Here is a 16601-nt window from a genome sequence, read left to right as displayed (position 1 = left end):
TAGCACTGGTAAAACACCTGTGCAGGAAACATGGGGCTGGTGAATCTCCACCAGGCCTCTTGCTGCTGGCTAGTGAGTGGGGTTAAGGTTCTGCTTAACAGTGTGGCGGCAGCACTTGCTGAGGTAAAATTTGCTGCATGAAATTCCCTTTTAATAGGGAGAATAGGTTTAAAGCCACGCTTGGTCCTGTCTTCTCTCATGCCTTGTGTTGATGAAACTAAATCTGAAAGCTTTGTACTTTCTCAAGCTGTTTGAATAGTGATGGTTTTTTTCTTCCTGCTTCAGAGATTGCTTCTTGCAGCTTGTGTGCTATGTGTGTACCTGTATTGTGGAGGTGGGTATGGATGTGGGAAGCAGGCTACTATTCACGTAGAGATGTCCTGCTCCACATGGTGTAGCTAGCCCTCTGCTTTGCCTTTGTTGTGGCATTCATACCTGCCAAGATACCCCTCGTAGAGTTCAAAACAGGGGCTGTGCAAACTGCTTTCCCAGAGTGGGGCTGACCAACCTGAGCACTGAAGTTCCTCATGTTTCCAAAGCATCAGGCAGAGCTAAAAATGGTGAAACAGAGCCTGAAGGGCACAGGTGCTGTCTGTGCTGCTGCAGGTCTTGGTTATGCAAGCTATTCCTGTAGCCCTTTGGAAGGGCCTGGGTTAGAGGGTGGCCTCTTGGTGTGATATTCTAATACATAGCTCTGTGTATTTTGCTCAAGCACCTTTTCTGGTGAGTGGAAACCAGAACTAGGTAAATGATTAAAGGTTTAACTGAAGAACAGATTTAAATGAGTACACTATAGAGGAAGAGCAGCTTTCTGTAGCAAGGAGCACTTGGAGTATGTGCTGTCAGTAACGCTTCTGGCCTATTACTCCACAAACAAACTTCCTCCTTTCTCCACCAGGCTTATCCCTGTGTTAGACAGAGGGGAGATCATGTATAGGCTCCGTAAACAACGAGGAGCAAGCCCTCAAGCCCCAGGTCATGTCTGGCCCTAACAGACTCTTCCAAACTGTTTAGGGCTCTCTGAAGCCAGGCTTCCACATATGGCCTGGCTGCATACGGGTGCCAGGTCCTCAGTGTGTAAAACACTGAAATAAGGACTACAGCATTCCTGGCCATGGCTGCACTGCTGGATCTCCCTGGACTCTCGTCTCCTCATAAGACTATTAATCCCAGCATCTGTAGAGTATGTGCTGCTAAATGGCTGGGCTGGAGCATAGGTCACCCAGGCCAGGGGCAGATGAAGGAATAGAGGGCAGGTACAAACTGAGTCTTTCCTCTGCTTGCAGGGGGGTGAGTCTGTGTTACTGCTGAACTGTCTCAAGGGCCCTTCCATGGAAATGCTTAACTGCTGTCTGACCGCAACTGTAAGTCTCGGCATCTGAGTTGGGTGGCAGTGGATTTGAATTTAGAGATTTGTGGTTCATTCTGCCTGCTGGATTGAATGTGGTGCCTGTTCTTTCAGCACAAGACCTGAGTAATGGTGCTCTTCATCTTCATGACAACATGCATGCTTCTCTGCACTGCAGATGCTTGAGTAAACTCTGCAAGAAGTGCAGCCTTTTCAGCTGATGCTGCTACCCCGACCTTCCTCTTGACCTGGCTAATGAACTTGGGCAAAGCCATGTAGATGTATTTGATTTGGAATGGGAAAGTTCATCCCCTGCCTGAGGATTGACCAGGAGTTGGGGAACTGCACTGTGAACCCCCTCACTGCCCTGCACACCTGGGTTTCTCTGAAAACAATATCAACCCTTCCTAATACTGGACAGGTCCTAGCATTTTGCTTGCTGTGCAGACTCTTGTCAAAGTTTATGGCTGCTCTAGGCTAGTGCCATCCTTGGGTACAGCTGCAAAAGTCAGAGTTGAACACTTCCTTTGGACAGGGCTGGCACCAAGATAGAAGAGTCTCAGAAAATATGAAAATAATTTATTTTTTAGAAGTGTACAAAGTGCCTTGTAAAACTGCAGGACAAGAGACAAGTTTGAGAGGAAGCTCTGAGACTGGGCAAATCAGAGATGTTCCATACAAATGTATAAACAAAACCATGTGATGGATGACAGTTGAGGTTGCAGCATAAAATGGAGAGTTTTTACTGCATAGCTTGTAAAGGAAAGAGGAGGCCCTTTGTGACCCCTGCCACAGTACTTGTTTCCATCACGTAGCAGTGATGATAAGGAGCAACTCTCGGAGCATGCACACTTTCTCCTCGATCTGCAGGGGGAAGGGCTCCCCCAGGACCTGCTGCAGTCGGCTGAGGAAGTCCTCTATGTTCAGGTGAATGTCCAGCTGGGTGATGTCATCATCATCCTGGAGCTTGGGCTTGGCTTTTTTAATGATTAAGTCCATCCGCTCACTGAGTGCGCTCCGTAAGTGCCCTAAAAGAGGAAATGCTGGTAGAAAGGGGCAATACACAAAGGGGTAGTGTCTGACTTGTTTGGGGACAGATAGCAGCATGCTCCAGGCAGTGCTGCCCTGTGGTGAAAAGCAGTCAGGGACAGTGTGCAGATCCTTTCCTGGTTAGCCTCGATGCTTGTTTACAAGACTAGCCAGGTAGAAGAAGGAACTGTCACCTCCTGGAGCTCAGTCTCGCAGATGGAGAGGCCAAGAAATAGGGAGGGGGCTGTAACATAGTTTCCTTCTATGCTAGTGGCAGATGGACAACTGTCTAGCTGGAGAGGAGAGTGTCTAAAGAGCTTCTCAACTAGAGTGATCTTCTGAGGGCTTCAGGGAGCAAGGGAGGAATAGGATCCTCTGCCCACATGTTTGTGGGTTCCTCTGCATTCCTCCATGAGAACCTTACCCTGGTCTCAAGCAGCTGAAGTTGGGAGGACACTTGAGCAATTTTCCAGTAAAACTGAATTTTAGGGATTGCCCTTTGACTGTGCCACTCTCCTGGTGTCAGAAATATTGCTTCTTCCAGGGCTACTGTGGGTGGTGCTCCCTTCCCAGTCTGGTAAGTGCTCATTGTGTCCTGGCTTCACTACCCCTTTGCCTTCTGCTTTTCCTCTTAAATGAGCCTATTCTTCCACCCACTCTGTGTGCAGCTTGGACAGCAGCTGATACAAAGCACCCCCTTGCCTACTTCCCAATGCTGTGGTTGATCCTTTAGGAAGTAGGCTATGTCTTAGGGGGTAAACTTGGCAAAACAGGTTGTGCTCTCTTCTTGATGTATCCCCGCAACATCATTTCCTAACCCTGGCTGCTGGGAATAGTTACCAGCAAGGATTGAGATACATCACCTTTCTAAGACTCAGTGGCTGTGAGTTCATTCAAGCATGACGTGAGGAGAGGAGGAAGTATGTTTTGGGCTGTCCTGCTGCAGCCTCTTGATTAGATAGTGTGCATTAAGGTCAGAACAGGCTGCTTACCCAGTACTACATTTTGATAACTCAGCAGCAGCAAACTCAAGTACTGCAGCATCTCATCCCATCTTTCCCATGTTGCTGCTTCTTCCTATGAGAGGAAGCAGTATTTGGTTATTAGAAGAGGTTTTCTCCTGAGAAAAAAATTACAAGGGAGAGGATGGACTAGATACCTGGTATTGCAGCAGCACAGAGGAGTGGCTCAGGAAATACAGGATCTTGGCCAGAGACAAGGGCATGTTTGTGGGCACTTCGCAGCTGTGCTGGAACATCAGCTCTAGCACTTTGCAGCGCAGGAGCTGGCTGTCCATGGTGTTCAAGAAGGCTTCCCTGAAAGACAAAGGGATTTACCATGGGGGAGACAGCACAGCCTCACCAGGAACAGCTGTTCCCACCATGTTCTTGGTGTCCTGCTGGTGCTGCTCCTGCGCAGATGTGGCGTGACTGAGGGGGCTGCCCAGTAGGGCAGTGGAAGCAAAACCACCAGATGTGAGACAAAGACCTTCGTTATACAGCTTGGCCACAGACGTGTTTATGTCGTCAGGTCTGACCTGTGACAACTTGAGGTCGGTATGGTCTGGGAAACAAGCTTAGCTGCCTTGCTTCACCCTGCCCAACAGCCTGTGCAGATGTTATCCATTCCTGCTGACTTGCAGGAAGCGCAGCCAAGCAAGTGTGAACAGGTCAGCTGCCAACTGGATCTAGCGGATCTGTCCTGGGATGAGCAACAGCTTGGTTAGATTTATTTTTGCTTGATTAGACCCAGCGTGTGCTCAGAGGGAGTTGTGCTAAAGGATCTGGAAGGGTTGTCTGCTGGGGGGCTGCCTGCTGGCATTGGCAAGCATGGGTTTGAAATGTCTGTAGGTCTAGTGGTCTAATGTCTACACTAGAGCCAGTCAGGGTCTGGTGCCTTGGCTTCAGATACTGCATTTCTTACAGAAAAAAACAAAAGCATATCAAGGCAAAGCTGTAGGAACTGCGTGACACTGCTGATGAACTTCTTGGTTGTCCCTGGGAATCAGTGACGTGTTTACTAGTAAGTGACTGTGCTGATGCCAAGTCCTGCTTTTTAAACTCTTTGCAGTTGTAAAGTCCTTCAACTTTAACAGGTGGCAGAATCAACAGTTTTCAGCAAGGCACCAGCTGGGGAGGTGCATTCAGTTATCATGTTATATCCCCGTGGGATCTTTCTGTCCAACAGCCGTGCTCTCACTGGCTGGGTCATAAATGAGTCTGTCTTTCTGTACCCTGTAGTATTTTTGTGCATCCAGATTTGGATGTAATCCAGGAATAAGACTTGCCCACAAAGGCAGATGCTGCCTTGCACTTGTTTGTCTTACCTTTGGCTCCTCACAGGAATATTCAGTATAAAAGGGAATATCACATCTGCGATTTTACAGGAGCTGCAGTTGGGAGATCTGTCCACTTCCACTGCGATGGACAACATGCGTTGGAGCAGGAGCATCACCCTAGGTTAGGCAGACAGTCAATACTGGGAGACACTATCCCTTGGCTTGCAAGTAAAGCAGTGGGGGTGGCATCTAGTTCAGATGCATGCCTTGCAGTGAGGGACGTAGGGGGAGCTAGCAGGTTAGATTTGGTTAGCTTCCTAGAAAGCCCCATTATGTCTCTTAGTGACGTTTAAATCCGATGCTCTTGGAAGAAAAGCTAACCCTCGGATGGGTCCCAAGTAGGTCCCTGCGGTATTGATGGGGCAACATTGGGCAGCTTGTGCTGTCCCTTGTGTGGGCTGAGAGGGCTCTGACCTTATAGTATGTGCGAGAGGATGGAGCTCAGTGAGCCACTTTCCGGCCAGGTGAGCAAATCTCTCGCTCACCAAATCTACGTCTGTCCTGGAAGAAAACTTCAGATGCCTTCAGGCAGGTAACCTGATCACAGGTACAACGTGGCTTCCCTGACTGGAGACCCTGGCTGCTCCCTGTCTTGGGCCCCATGAGCTAACAGGAGGGAGCCAAGACTTCTGGGGCTTACTTCTGGGAGAAGAAGGCTGGTGGAGCCGCCTCTGTCTGGTCAGTGCAGTCTGGCCATGGTGCAGATGAGCTGCATTCGGCTCTTGCTTCTGCCAAAGAAGTCATGGTTTCTTGTGGTTGCCCTCGGGGCTGGGAGAACCCGACTCCTGTAACTGCTGCAGCCAACCATTCGACCACCTCCCTGGGAGAGAAGCAGGAATGTTAGTGGGGAATGGGCCTGGCTTTGCTGCGTTGTGATCTCTAGCTTCACTCAGAGGTCAAGGAAAGACTTTGAGGATGCAGGATGTGCCCCACCCATTTGCATAGGCTGGAGAATAGCTCTGTTGAGCAGCCTAAGATTTATGTGCTTGTCAACAGGAGTGACTCCCTCTCAGTCCAGAACTGCACAATGCAAATCTGATCTAATTCCTGGGAAAACACCTGCTAGGCTGTGGCTGGAAATGTTTTGCATTGTCTCTACTCGTTTGCTGCCATAAACCTCCTCCTGTTCTTTACATCCGTGCCCTAAACTTTTTCTGTATCCCATGCTTGTTTCCTGGAAAGTCAGAACTGGAACCTCGACACACATTTCCTGAGCCTCTGCCTCTCAGCATCTGGTTGGAAGGTGTAGCGGGGAGGAGGTGTCCTTACTTGACATTGCTGAAGCACATGTCACAGGAAAGCACTTTCTTGGCAATCGACTTCTGCAGGAGGTGCAGCCGCAGGTTCTGCTGGAAGTCGTCCTCCAGGGTCTGCACTACGTACTCCAGGAACAGGAGTCGGCCAGGAGGCTTCTCCTGAGGGGAGATGCAGATGGTGTGAGCCTGGCAAAGCAGGAGGGCTGAGGAGAACCAGGGAATTTGGCTCTCTTGGGAATGGGCTGATTTATATGACTGAGGAATAGCCTGTTTGTTCTCCAGGATGGGCTGCCTGGCCCTGGTGCTTGACTGGACCTGCTCTACCATTGCACTAGGGCTGTTGCCCTTGCAAGTCCCTCTAGTTCCTATGTTGTCTTCAGATTAGACAACCTGCCTCCAGCTGTGCAGCAGTTTATGAAGCACCATGAATAAAACCAGGAGACACACCTGGCACAGGCTGCCATCAGCAACTGCATTAAAACTAAATCCATTCTGCAGCAGAGCAAGGGCATGTGAGGTCCCAGGGCAACACCTAGCCCTAAAAACTGTGTACTAGGTGGTCCCTGCCTGATGGTGACACATGCAGTCAGGAACTGCCAAGTACCTGGTCTTCCATGATGTATTTCAGCAGTGTCCAGTCCCATCCCACTGTGGCGGCATTGGCTGGATGGAGCCTGCAAGGAAAACACTGCCCATTTACGCTGAACTGCCCGACTGTCTGCCTGGAGGCAAAGTACCCCCTAACCCAGCCTTCCGTCACCAGCCTGCTTGCCCGAGGGCCCGTACTGCCTTCTCTAGCACCATCTCCTCTCTGGTCTAGCCCTCTCCCTTTCTTCTGCCCTGTCCACGTTCATTCTTCGGAAGCACCTGACTGGAGGTGTGCTCCGCGGAGAGCACCAGCACTGCCAGGCCTGTGGCCTCGGGAAATGTTGTGCCTCAGTGTGGGAACCCTGAGTGCTGTAGGTGAGCTGCCCCTGCCATCTCCAGCCCATGGCCCCTGCTGCAGCCCAGGGGAGGCATTTCTGTCACGTCACTGCAGCGAAGAATGAGATCTGCTCTTCAGGAACAAGGCAAACATTCCTCTATCCCAGAGGACTCCCTGGTGTCACAGGCAATCCCTGAGTCGTATGAAATGACTTAAATGCTCTCATGAAATAGCTGGAGCTGCTCTCCCTATTTTCTCAGCACCCCCTGCCTCTCTCACCCTCATCCTTCTTCCATTTGGGACTTTAGAGGCTCCGATCTGGGCCAGTACTGGTCCTGACTGCCCCCCCAGCCCCCAGACAGCCTAGGGCTGTGTCAGTTTTGGTAACCTCTGTGAACAGAAGGCAGAGGCAGAAGAAGGATCATCCTGGATTATAGGGGAAATTGCTTCCTGTTCTGTGGGTAAGGAATGCAGAGAATAACCCTTATGCTGGGCAGACCCCAGGGAGCATCTACCCAGCCCCAGGGCACCACAGCAGAGGGAAAACATACATTTGGATTTTCATCAGCAGCATGTAGGTGTCCTTCAGGATCTCCCCCCGGCGGGAGTTCAACAGGATCTGTCTGATCAGGTAGGACACGGTGTCTTTAGGAGGGCAGTGCTGGCAGGAGACGAACTCGCTCAGGAAATGCAACGTGCCCTCGAGGAAGTTCTCCTCAATGGTGGTGTGCACCATGCTCATCTTCCCGCTGGGGATGAGCTCCGGTTTCTGCTGCGTGCAAGGCAAGGCAATGGGTGAAAGCTGGCTCCCCCCGGCCTGTGCGTAGCTTGTATCCACTCTGCACCCACACCTGTGATGCCCTCACCCTGCACTGTAACAGCACGCGGTTTGCGCAGTGCTGGGCAGTGCCCTGCTCCAGGGCTGCCTCACTGCATTGATGCCTTCGCAGGTAAGTCACAACTGCCTTCCAGTTGTGATGTGCAGCCCACCGTTAAGGGAACCGCAGTAACCAGAGATCCCAACTGCTCAACAAAGCTTCCCCCGAATGAGAAGCAGCGCAGGGGCTTCCCCTGCTTCCTCCTCTACCTCTCACCCACTGCGGGACCTGTCACTGAGCAGACTCCAGCTAGGCCTGGGAGCGGCTGCTCTGAACCTCATTTACCTGCCGCATTTCTCTGTCAGGCGCTATGTCTTGGAGGAAGAGGTGATGGACTCCGGTCCTCCTGAAATAGAGCAGTTTGTTCAGCCAGGCCTTGCTGTCAGCCCGGGTCCTGGCTGGGGCCACTTGCTGCGTCGCTGCACGTGGTGCCACATCACTTGCTTCCAGCATAGGCCTTTTGGCTCCCGCTGGGGCGGGACTCAGGCTTGGGGGGAGCTCCCTTTGCTGGCAAATGGGGGGAGTCTCTTCCTCTGCACCACAGGCTCTCCAGCTGCAGCTGCTGTCCAGGCTGGAGGGGGACAGGGAGAGCTGGTCCGAGTCCAGCGGCATGCTGGCCAGGGAGCCCAAGTCACTGTTAAAAGTGGTGGTGCTGCAGTTCTGCCCAGGGCTGCACGAAGAGCCTTGGCAGCTGGAGGCAGGAGAGAAGCTGCCTCCACTCCCAGCGCTTTCCGCTGCACCCGTGGCGGAGAGAGGCTCTGCGGGGGTGCCGTGGGAGGGCCCTGCAGGCCTCTGCTCCACCGACTCCTCCCTTTCTTGCTTGGTGGGGAGGCAGAGCCTGGGCAGGGAGGCGCACGCTGCCTGGGAAGCAGGTGCTTGCCCGGGGTCCCGACCAGCACAGCCTGTAGCGTCGGGAGGGCTGCATGGGTCCTCCTCCTCCTCCTCCGTCAGGTCAATGATGGTGAGGCTGGCGCATGGCGCCGGTTCTGCGCTCGCCTCCTCGCAGGTCAGGTCGATGATCTCCTGCGGGGACAGAGGGGTCAGCGCTGTCTGCAACAGAGGCACTCGGGTGCCTTGGGCCTCCCCTGCCAGGAGCCTCTGGTGTGTTGGAACCATCCTGCTCCTCCCCAGCCCACGGGAGAGGAAATGGAAGGGAAGGGGATGGTCTGCACCAGCGCAGGAAGAGAAACCAGAAGCAAAGACCCTGCTGCCCGGCTGAGGCGGGCTGTGGGGCGGCAGCCTCGAGCTCTGCTGTCAGCCTCCTCCAGCAGCACAGCCGGGCCCAGGCCAGTGCCAACCCCCGCTTGCCCGAGGGTGCCTTACGGCTGCCTCCTTTGCTTCAAAAAAATCAAAAATAAAAACAAAACCCCAAAGCCTGGTGTGCAGCGTGGGGCCCCGGCTGTGCTCAGAGAGCCCGGCAAGCAGGGGGACCGTCCCCTACATTCAGCTCTTTGGGGCCCAGCCAGCTCTAGTGGGTTTCTCCAGTGCCAGGAATGGCCCTTGCTGCTGCGTTTGGCTGCAGAGCAAGGGGAGTTTGGGTTGTTCCCTCCTGCCCCCGTATAGCCGCAGGGCGGACGGGAAGCAGCCGGAGCGGGTGCAGGCAGTAGCTGTCCCCTGCTTGTTCCCGCGACAGGCTGGCTGACCCCGGCTCCCCCAGCCCACCCGCAGCGGGAAGCTTTGCCTCCACACCTCCGTCCTGGGGCCACGCAGCGCCGGGGTGGAGAGCTCTGCCCCTTCGTGGATCTGAACCTCAGCATCCCCTGCGCTCTCCCCATAGTACTCGCTATCCCAGGCCCGCGGGAGGGGGCTGCAGCTGCACGACAGAACAAGGAAGGCTTTGGCAGTTGGTCCCACGGAAGAGCTGTCTCAAGCGTGGGACAAGGGTGCCATCCAGTGCCCCAGCAGGTCTCTCCCTGGCAGCAGCATTTTTGCGGGAGCCAAACCAGCTGGGCCAGAGCTGCTCAGCAGGGCACGTCACCACAGCTCCCCCGGGGCCAAGATGGGCTGGAGATGTCTGCGAGCCCCACCAGCATCCCCCTGCGGCACAGCCTCACCCGCTACGCGGACACGATGGGAAGGGAATAGAGCTACCTTCACGTCCATGACACCAGACCAGATCTAGAGCAGCACAGAGACTTTGGGGGCTTCCCATCCAGGACTCGCCGGGCGATGCAGCCTCTTTAACCCCGAGCTCCAAGGATGTGCATCTACAAGGGGCCGCAGGAGCAGGCAGGGGGAACGCATCTGTGTCCGCACCAGCGGCAGGCAGGACACAGCACGTCTCAGAAGGTGCATGGAATCATTACATGCCCAGGAAGGGTCAGGGTCTTTTTGCTCTTGGAAAAAAATCACAGCGTCTCAAAACAGGAAAATGTTTTGAGAACATCTTCAAGAAAAGCCATTTAAATCCATTTCTTTTTCCTGACCCGCTGCCTTTCCCAAGCAGGTGGCTGCACTTGCTGTGAGGAGGTGACAAAACCCAACAGGCCTTGCTTGCTCAGGAAAAACAGCGGGGCCAAAGGAGCGGGGAGACCGCCGTAGCTGCAGCCCGCTGGGCAGCCCCGCCGCGCCCTGCGGAACTGCCGGGTGTTTGAAAGCTGCATCAGAACCAGGGCCAACGGCTCCCAGCACGGGGGCCGCCGGGCCGGTGTCCCTTGCTGGCAGATGGGGCAGATGGCCTCTCCCGCTGCGCTGCTGCCGTGCGGAGCCATCTCTCGCCCCACCGGTGGGGCCACACAGGTAGGCTGCGCCCTGGCTGCCCGAGCGTGACCCGATTCGTGTGGCTCTGCTACCCCCTGGGGCCGGGTGCTGGAGACGTGCGGCTGTGGGAGGCTGAGGCGGGACGAGGTGAGGCCAGGCCGGCTGGGGTGCTCCGGGGGGGCCCGAGCCCTGCAGCTGGAGGCCACATAGGGATCCTTGGTCAGGCTGCGCTCCGCACGGCATGGGGTGATGGAGAGATGGCCACGCTCGGGGGCCACGTGCCCACAGCACCGCTGCCTGGGGGCACACAGCTGCCCCCGCACGAGGCCTCAGGGGCCAGGATGCCTCGGGGGACATGGCAGGGGTGACTGGGACCCTCCTGGGGGGCTGTGGGCAGGGGGACTGGGACCCCCCGAGGGGACATGGCCAGGGGGACTGGGCCCCTCCTAGGGGGCTGTGGCCAGGGGAGCTGGGACCCTCCTGGGGGGATGTCCCGAAGGGGGGCTGGGACCCCTCAGGGGGACCTGGCAGATGGGGCTGGGACCCTCCTGGGGGGCTGTGGCCAGGGAGCCGGGGACCCCTCAGGGAGACGTGGCAGATGGGGCTGGGCCCCTCCTAGGGGCCGGGAGGGGGGCTGAGCCCTCTCGGGGGACGTGGCTGGGGACGCTGAGAGCCCCCGGGAGGCGCGGCGCGGCCCCGCGGCAGCCCAGGGCACCGGTGTCTGTTGGCCGTCGCGGCTCAGCGCTGGGCGCTCGGGCCACGGCACGTGCCGCGCGCCCGCCGCGGCGCCTCGAGGCTTTGTGTCCCCGCGCGGCACCCATCCCCTGCCGCGCCGCCAGCCGCGACGGAAGCGCCGCCATGTTTGTGAGGGGCAAGCCGTGCTCGGCGCGGCGGGAGGCACCGCCCGCCGCCGCCCGTTCCCCGCGGGCCGCTGACTCACCGCGGGGGGCGGCGAGGGGCACCGCGGCACCTTGCGGCGGCGACGGCAGCGGCGGGGCGGCGAGCGGCCGCCCTCCGAGCCCGAGTCGCTTATGAGGATGACGCTGTCGGCCATCTTCGCTGCGGGCGGCGGCGGCTCCGCCCCCTGAGGGCCGGGCGGGGCGGTGGCGCCCGCCGGGACGGAGCGGGCGGAAGTCGCGTCACGCGTCGGCGTCGGCGGGGCGGGCGCCCTGGCGGCGCGGCGGGGCCATGGCGCTGTCGCCCTACGTGCTGGCCATGCAGGAGCTCTTCCGCGCCAACACGCGCAGCCGCGAGTTCCCGGCGCACGGCGCCAAGGTGCACTCGGTGGCCTGGAGCTGCTGCGGCCGCCGCCTCGCCTCCGGCTCCTTCGACAAGACCGCCAGCGTCTTCGTGCTCGAGAAGGACCGGCTGGTGAGCAGGCCGGGCCTAGCCGGGCCGGGCCGGGCCGCGGCGCGGGGAGGGGCGGGAGGGAGCGGGCCGCGGGAGGGAGCGGGGCGCCGGGCCGTGGTCCTCCCCGCGGCCCACCGCCGCCCTCTGCCGCCAGGTGAAGGAGAACAACTATCGCGGCCACGGGGACAGCGTGGATCAGCTCTGCTGGCACCCCAGCAACCCCGACCTCTTCGTCACGGCCTCCGGCGACAAAACCATCCGCATCTGGGACGTCCGCACCACCAAGTGCATCGCCACCGTCAACACCAAAGGTGGGCCCCGGCTGCCGTGGCAGAGCCCCCCTCCTTCCCACGGTGGTGGGGATCCGGGGCACCTTCGCTGGTCACTTTTGTCTTTGCCTTGTGCTCATCTAGCTCAAGCAGGCATGCGGAGCGGCAGAGAGCACGAGGGTGACTTCAGTTGGTGCCAGGACTGGAGAAACCTCTGATATATGATGCTGGTTGTTAAAATGTCTTGTGTACTTGCCTCTGGAGTCTACAGGTGCAAGGAAAGGCATGTTTGCAGAGAGCTGTGGTGGAACTAAAAGTTTACGTGGATTCAGAAAGCAGTTAATCAAATTCATGGGCAGGTTAAAACAGATACCATATCTGTCTGAGGAAAGCTCCAATTTCAAATTGATGGGTCTGGGGACAGCATTGCAGGATGCTATAGCTGCAACTTGCCTCATTCTTACCCTCGTGCATATGTGCTTGTTGTTGGTTGCTGCTTTTTCTGGATCTCGAAGATCACTGGGTTAAGAGGCTCTTTGATTTGATCTTGCTTGGTCATTTCTGTGGTCACATCTTGGCTGAACTGGAAAAAGGAGTGGTGCAAACATGTTGGCTTGAAGCTGTGGTTCTGTTAAGTTTAGTTTTCATTAACTCTATGTATCTGTTAACCAGCTACTAAGCGGGGTTTCTGTGTTGAACTGCAGGTTGTCCCGGATTTGGGAGCAGTTCAGAGTTAGTGGAACAGACTGTGGGCATGGATCAGGAAAAAAAAGCCAACTGTCTACTTAACTCTTTGTGGTCCTGTGGATTGCTGGGTGGAAGTGGGACCTGCTGCCCTTTCTTCCCTCTAGGGGAGAACATAAACATCTGCTGGAGCCCCGACGGCCAGACCATTGCAGTAGGGAACAAGGATGACGTTGTCACTTTCATCGATGCCAAGACGCATCGTTCCAAAGCTGAGGAGCAGTTCAAGTTTGAGGTGAACGAGATCTCCTGGAACAATGATAACAACATGTTCTTCCTCACGAACGGGAATGGCTGCATCAATATCCTCAGGTAGGTGCCTGTGGCAGCAGCGGGGAGGGTAGGTGGACTGGCTGCCTTGATGCATCTCTGTCAACCGAGGCAGACGTTAGTCTGCAAGTCTCTCTGCTGCTTGAAGCAGCCGGCGTCCTGCGCCCCAGCGTTTCCCAGTCCTGAGGTGGGAACAAAGTTGCCTGGAGCTGAGGTTACCTCAGTTCTGGGCTGGGCTTCTTGGGGAGTTACACAGATGCTTTGCCTCATTCATCCAGCACTCAGGATTTTCAGTTTGATTTGCTCACCGTTCCAGTGCACCTTATGCCTCATCTGCTTGTGAGCAAGCCCTCTGCTCCTTTCACTGCTTCCTGTTCTTCCCTTCACCTCCACAGCTACCCAGAGCTGAAGCCCATTCAGTCCATCAACGCCCATCCTTCAAACTGCATCTGCATCAAGTTTGATCCTATGGGGAAGTACTTTGCTACGGGCAGTGCTGATGCTCTAGTCAGCCTCTGGGATGTGGATGAGTTGGTGTGTGTGAGGTGCTTCTCGAGGTAGGTAGCGCTGCCCTGAACCTTTTCCCTCCCCTCTCTGCTAACCCTGTGGGAGATTGCTCACTGTCTGCTTGGCCCTGCTGCTGCAGGCTTGACTGGCCCGTGCGAACGCTGAGCTTTAGCCATGATGGGAAGATGTTGGCGTCAGCATCGGAAGATCACTTCATTGACATTGCGGAAGTGGAGACAGGTAATGGTTCCCCGTCAGGGAAAGAGCGAGGAGGGAATCAGATGGGGAAGTGCTGGTGGAGCTGGGAGGGCACTGGGAGGATCATCTGCTTGCAGAAAGCTTGGTTGGGCACAGCAGAGCGCCATGAGGGGGAGCCTCTGCCTAGCTGGTCTGTTTTGGAGCTGTGTAGTGTCTATGTCTTGTCTTCAGGTGATTAAAGCACTGAAGCACCAGTTCTTCCCATGCCCCACACTGGAGGGTGGAGGTGGGTGCTTGGCTCTGGTGTGTGCTATGGGGCAGCGTGCAGTGTGGGGCCAGAGGCTCTCCAGCCTGACGTGGCCCTTCTTCTGTGCAGGAGAGAAGCTTTGGGAGGTGCAGTGCGAGTCTCCCACCTTCACAGTGGCCTGGCACCCGAAGAGGCCTCTGCTCGCCTTCGCCTGTGATGACAAAGACGGCAAATACGACAGCAGCCGGGAGGCAGGCACCGTCAAGCTCTTCGGGCTGCCCAATGACTCCTAAGGGAACTGTGACGGGCAGTGGGTTAGACCACCAGGAGAGGCAACACTTCCCTGCTGTCGGGGATGGGAGAATGCTTGGTTAACGTAGGATGGGGGAAGAAGACCAGTCCCGTCCTTACCTGCTTGGTAGTGTGGTGGTCCTTGGCTCAGCTCTGCGCATCCTGCTCTTGGGAGCATTTGTAAAAAGCAGCCTGCGTGCTGGTGGGGACGGTGGGGGATGCTGGCAGAGCCCCCTGCCGGTCTCAGGGCAGTCTCCTGCCCCATCTCGGGGAACGGAGGGCCCATTGCAAAGGCAAGGGGCTGAAGGATGCCTGTCACTGAATGCCCTTGCTGAGAGGCCTCCCCCGGGACAGAGCTCAGCTCTAGGGCAGCTGAGTGGGGGCTGCTGTGGCCAGGCTTCCTATCAGGGATGTTATGTGCCCATCCCCTTCTCTCTTCCCCGGCCCCCTGGCGAGGGCAGTCCCGGGAGCAGAGCCGACTCTGTAGCTGCAGCTTGCCCCTTCCCCTCCGGATGTCTCTTGTGCCTTCCCCACACTGGAGCAGCAGAGGGGCAGTGTGATGGGGCTGTGATTTGGGGGGTGCTGTCTAGGGGGCACGGGGTGGGAGAATGGCATTTTTTTGTATGTGTGGTTGTTTTTCTAATTTTGATAAATCCTCTTCTGTAACAAAGGTGCCTGTGGCTGCTGCGTGGGCGCGGGTCAGTGGGCATGAGGTGGTCAGTCGGGGGGAAGGTGGGGTGCTGCTGAACCGCTCTGCCGTGAGCTCCTGCCCCTTCCCCGCCTCCTGTACTTTGCCACAGGTGGGCTTTGCTTTGCAGAGGGGAGCTCTCGGCAGGGCTGTGGCTGAGGGGTCTCTGGAGAAGGGCTGTCCCCCTTGTCCTCACGGCCAGGCCCTTTCCCTGGTGGCTCTGTCTCCTGGCCTGGCAGGTGCTGTCGCCCCACCAGGGGGCGCTGCGCCCCCACGCTGGGGAAAGGGGATGCGGGGACAGTGGATGGGGATGTACCGCCTGGCCCTGGCTCTGCCGGCCTGGCAGCGTCCTGCGTGGCCCGGGCCGTGGTTCCACCAGCAGATGCCTACCTTGCCCATGCCCCAGCCCTGTGCCGTGGGGCAGAGCCCTTCCCTGTGCCCTCTCCCGGGACTGGACAGGCTGTGCTGTCCCAGACAGCACGTCGCCTGCTCCCAGCAGGCTTCGATGGCCCAGAGCCCTCGTGGGTGCTGCAGGGCTTGAGCGTGGGCCAGGGCTGGTGTGGTGCCCTGTGGCTCAGCTGTTGTGTGGCCTCAGGCCAGGGCAGGGCTTGAGCAGAGACCGGCTGGTGTCAGCCCCAGGCGGTGCCCCTGCCCTGGCTCCCTCTCCCCCGCCCCACTCTGCCTGCTCCCCCCTGCCTCTGCCAGGGTGGTTAGGCTGGCCTGAGCCCCACGTGGTGGCGGATACCACTCTGTCTCTTCCCTTCCCTGGGCAGGGCTGCACCTTCTGGGCCTGTCACCAGCGGCTGCTCCTCCTGAGCAAAACCGCAGCCCTGCCGCTGGCGCTCCCTGAGCGCTCCTGGCTGCGTTGCGTAGTGCCTCCCTTTCCTCCAGGCCTGCTGGGCTGGGAGGGAGGGAGGGAGGGAGACGCTGCAGGTGGCGAAGGCTTGGGCAGAGGCCAGAGGAGTGACAGGGAGCGCGTGGGGCCATCGCGGGCTGGCCTGCTGCGGGGACAGGGGCATTAGTGCCTCCCCACGCCCTCCGCCCCGGTGAGCGACGGGGCCTCCTTGCGACCTCGGCAGGCTGGGGCCGGGGGAGCGGGGCGTCGGGAGGAGGCACTGGTGCAGCCTGGCTGCGATGGAGACCTTGCCTGCAAGATCTCTATCATTTCCTAGCCTAATATTTTCTCCTGACAGAGGCTTTTCCAGGTGACTGCTCTGCTGATGCCGCCTGGGTAACAGCTGAGCTCTTTGCTGTTAAACGATGGCAAATCAGTCAGAGCGGAGGCCGTTCAGAGCAAATCATCAGAGCTGAGGGGGCTGTGGATTCCACCCCCCCGAAAAAAGGAGTCCTTGTACCCCACGGGTGTCCCCAGTCATTCTGTAGGGGGAGCTCCACAGGCAGTGGGGAAGGGGCAAAAGCCCCCTTGCTATACCCGTGGGTCGGTTGGGACTGGGGCACCCCAGAACCAGCTGCCTTTGACCTCGTCCCCAGCCCTGCCCTAGCCCTGGTGAGGGCTCCTGTGGGGCACACGCCAGGGGGCAGGAGGCAGTGGGGTTAGGAGCT

General features: G+C 57.4%; 2 protein-coding genes across 9 annotated transcripts; one reads left to right on the top strand and one right to left on the bottom strand.

Moving 5' to 3' along the window:
• Positions 1 to 1912: 1912 nt before the first annotated feature.
• Positions 1913 to 11588, bottom strand: SIMC1 (SUMO interacting motifs containing 1). 8 transcript variants are annotated; one of them, XM_064520947.1, is made up of 10 exons: positions 11415 to 11588; positions 8060 to 8797; positions 7448 to 7668; positions 6576 to 6645; positions 5985 to 6130; positions 5356 to 5535; positions 4704 to 4832; positions 3537 to 3693; positions 3370 to 3454; positions 1913 to 2376 (listed from the first exon to the last, which is right to left on the bottom strand). In XM_064520947.1, the coding sequence occupies exons 1-10, from the start codon at positions 11526 to 11528 to the stop codon at positions 2156 to 2158; spliced, it is 2061 nt and encodes a 686-aa protein (XP_064377017.1). In that variant the 5' UTR covers positions 11529 to 11588; the 3' UTR covers positions 1913 to 2155. The 8 variants fall into 8 exon arrangements, with proteins under 8 accessions (XP_064377017.1, XP_064377018.1, XP_064377022.1 ...); XM_064520948.1 differs by having other exon boundaries at positions 7448 to 7665; XM_064520952.1 differs by having other exon boundaries at positions 8060 to 9587; positions 11415 to 11553.
• A 3-nt stretch (positions 11589 to 11591) lies between these two features.
• On the top strand, positions 11592 to 14609 carry THOC3 (THO complex subunit 3). Its single transcript, XM_026122738.2, has 6 exons — positions 11592 to 11845; positions 11979 to 12135; positions 12945 to 13149; positions 13503 to 13664; positions 13754 to 13854; positions 14189 to 14609. Exons 1-6 carry the CDS (start codon positions 11663 to 11665, stop codon positions 14350 to 14352), a joined length of 972 nt encoding a protein of 323 aa, XP_025978523.1. The 5' UTR covers positions 11592 to 11662; the 3' UTR covers positions 14353 to 14609.
• The last annotated feature ends 1992 nt before the right edge of the window (positions 14610 to 16601 follow it).

Source organism: Dromaius novaehollandiae, chromosome 15 (assembly GCF_036370855.1).
Source record: "Dromaius novaehollandiae isolate bDroNov1 chromosome 15, bDroNov1.hap1, whole genome shotgun sequence".
Classification (NCBI taxonomy): Eukaryota; Metazoa; Chordata; class Aves; order Casuariiformes; family Dromaiidae; genus Dromaius; species Dromaius novaehollandiae.
Note: the sequence above shows the minus strand (reverse complement) of the source record. Positions and strands in the feature narration are given on the sequence as shown.

What these genes read in the sequence shown, in the direction of transcription:
- SIMC1 (XM_064520947.1), bottom strand. Translation starts at nt 11,528, where the DNA reads ATGGCCGACAGCGTCATCCTCATAAGCGACTCGGGCTCGGAGGGCGGC. An exon ending in CCAGCCTTCTTCTCCCAGAA is followed by an intron (nt 4,833 to 5,355) that starts GTAAGCCCCAGA and finishes TGCCTAACCTAG; the next exon opens with GGTGATGCTCCTGCTCCAAC. An exon ending in ATTCCTGTGAGGAGCCAAAG is followed by an intron (nt 3,694 to 4,703) that starts GTAAGACAAACA and finishes TTTGTCTTTCAG; the next exon opens with GGAAGCCTTCTTGAACACCA.
- THOC3 (XM_026122738.2), top strand. Translation starts at nt 11,663, where the DNA reads ATGGCGCTGTCGCCCTACGTGCTGGCCATGCAGGAGCTCTTCCGCGCC. An exon ending in TGCTCGAGAAGGACCGGCTG is followed by an intron (nt 11,846 to 11,978) that starts GTGAGCAGGCCG and finishes CTCTGCCGCCAG; the next exon opens with GTGAAGGAGAACAACTATCG. An exon ending in GGCTGCATCAATATCCTCAG is followed by an intron (nt 13,150 to 13,502) that starts GTAGGTGCCTGT and finishes TCACCTCCACAG; the next exon opens with CTACCCAGAGCTGAAGCCCA.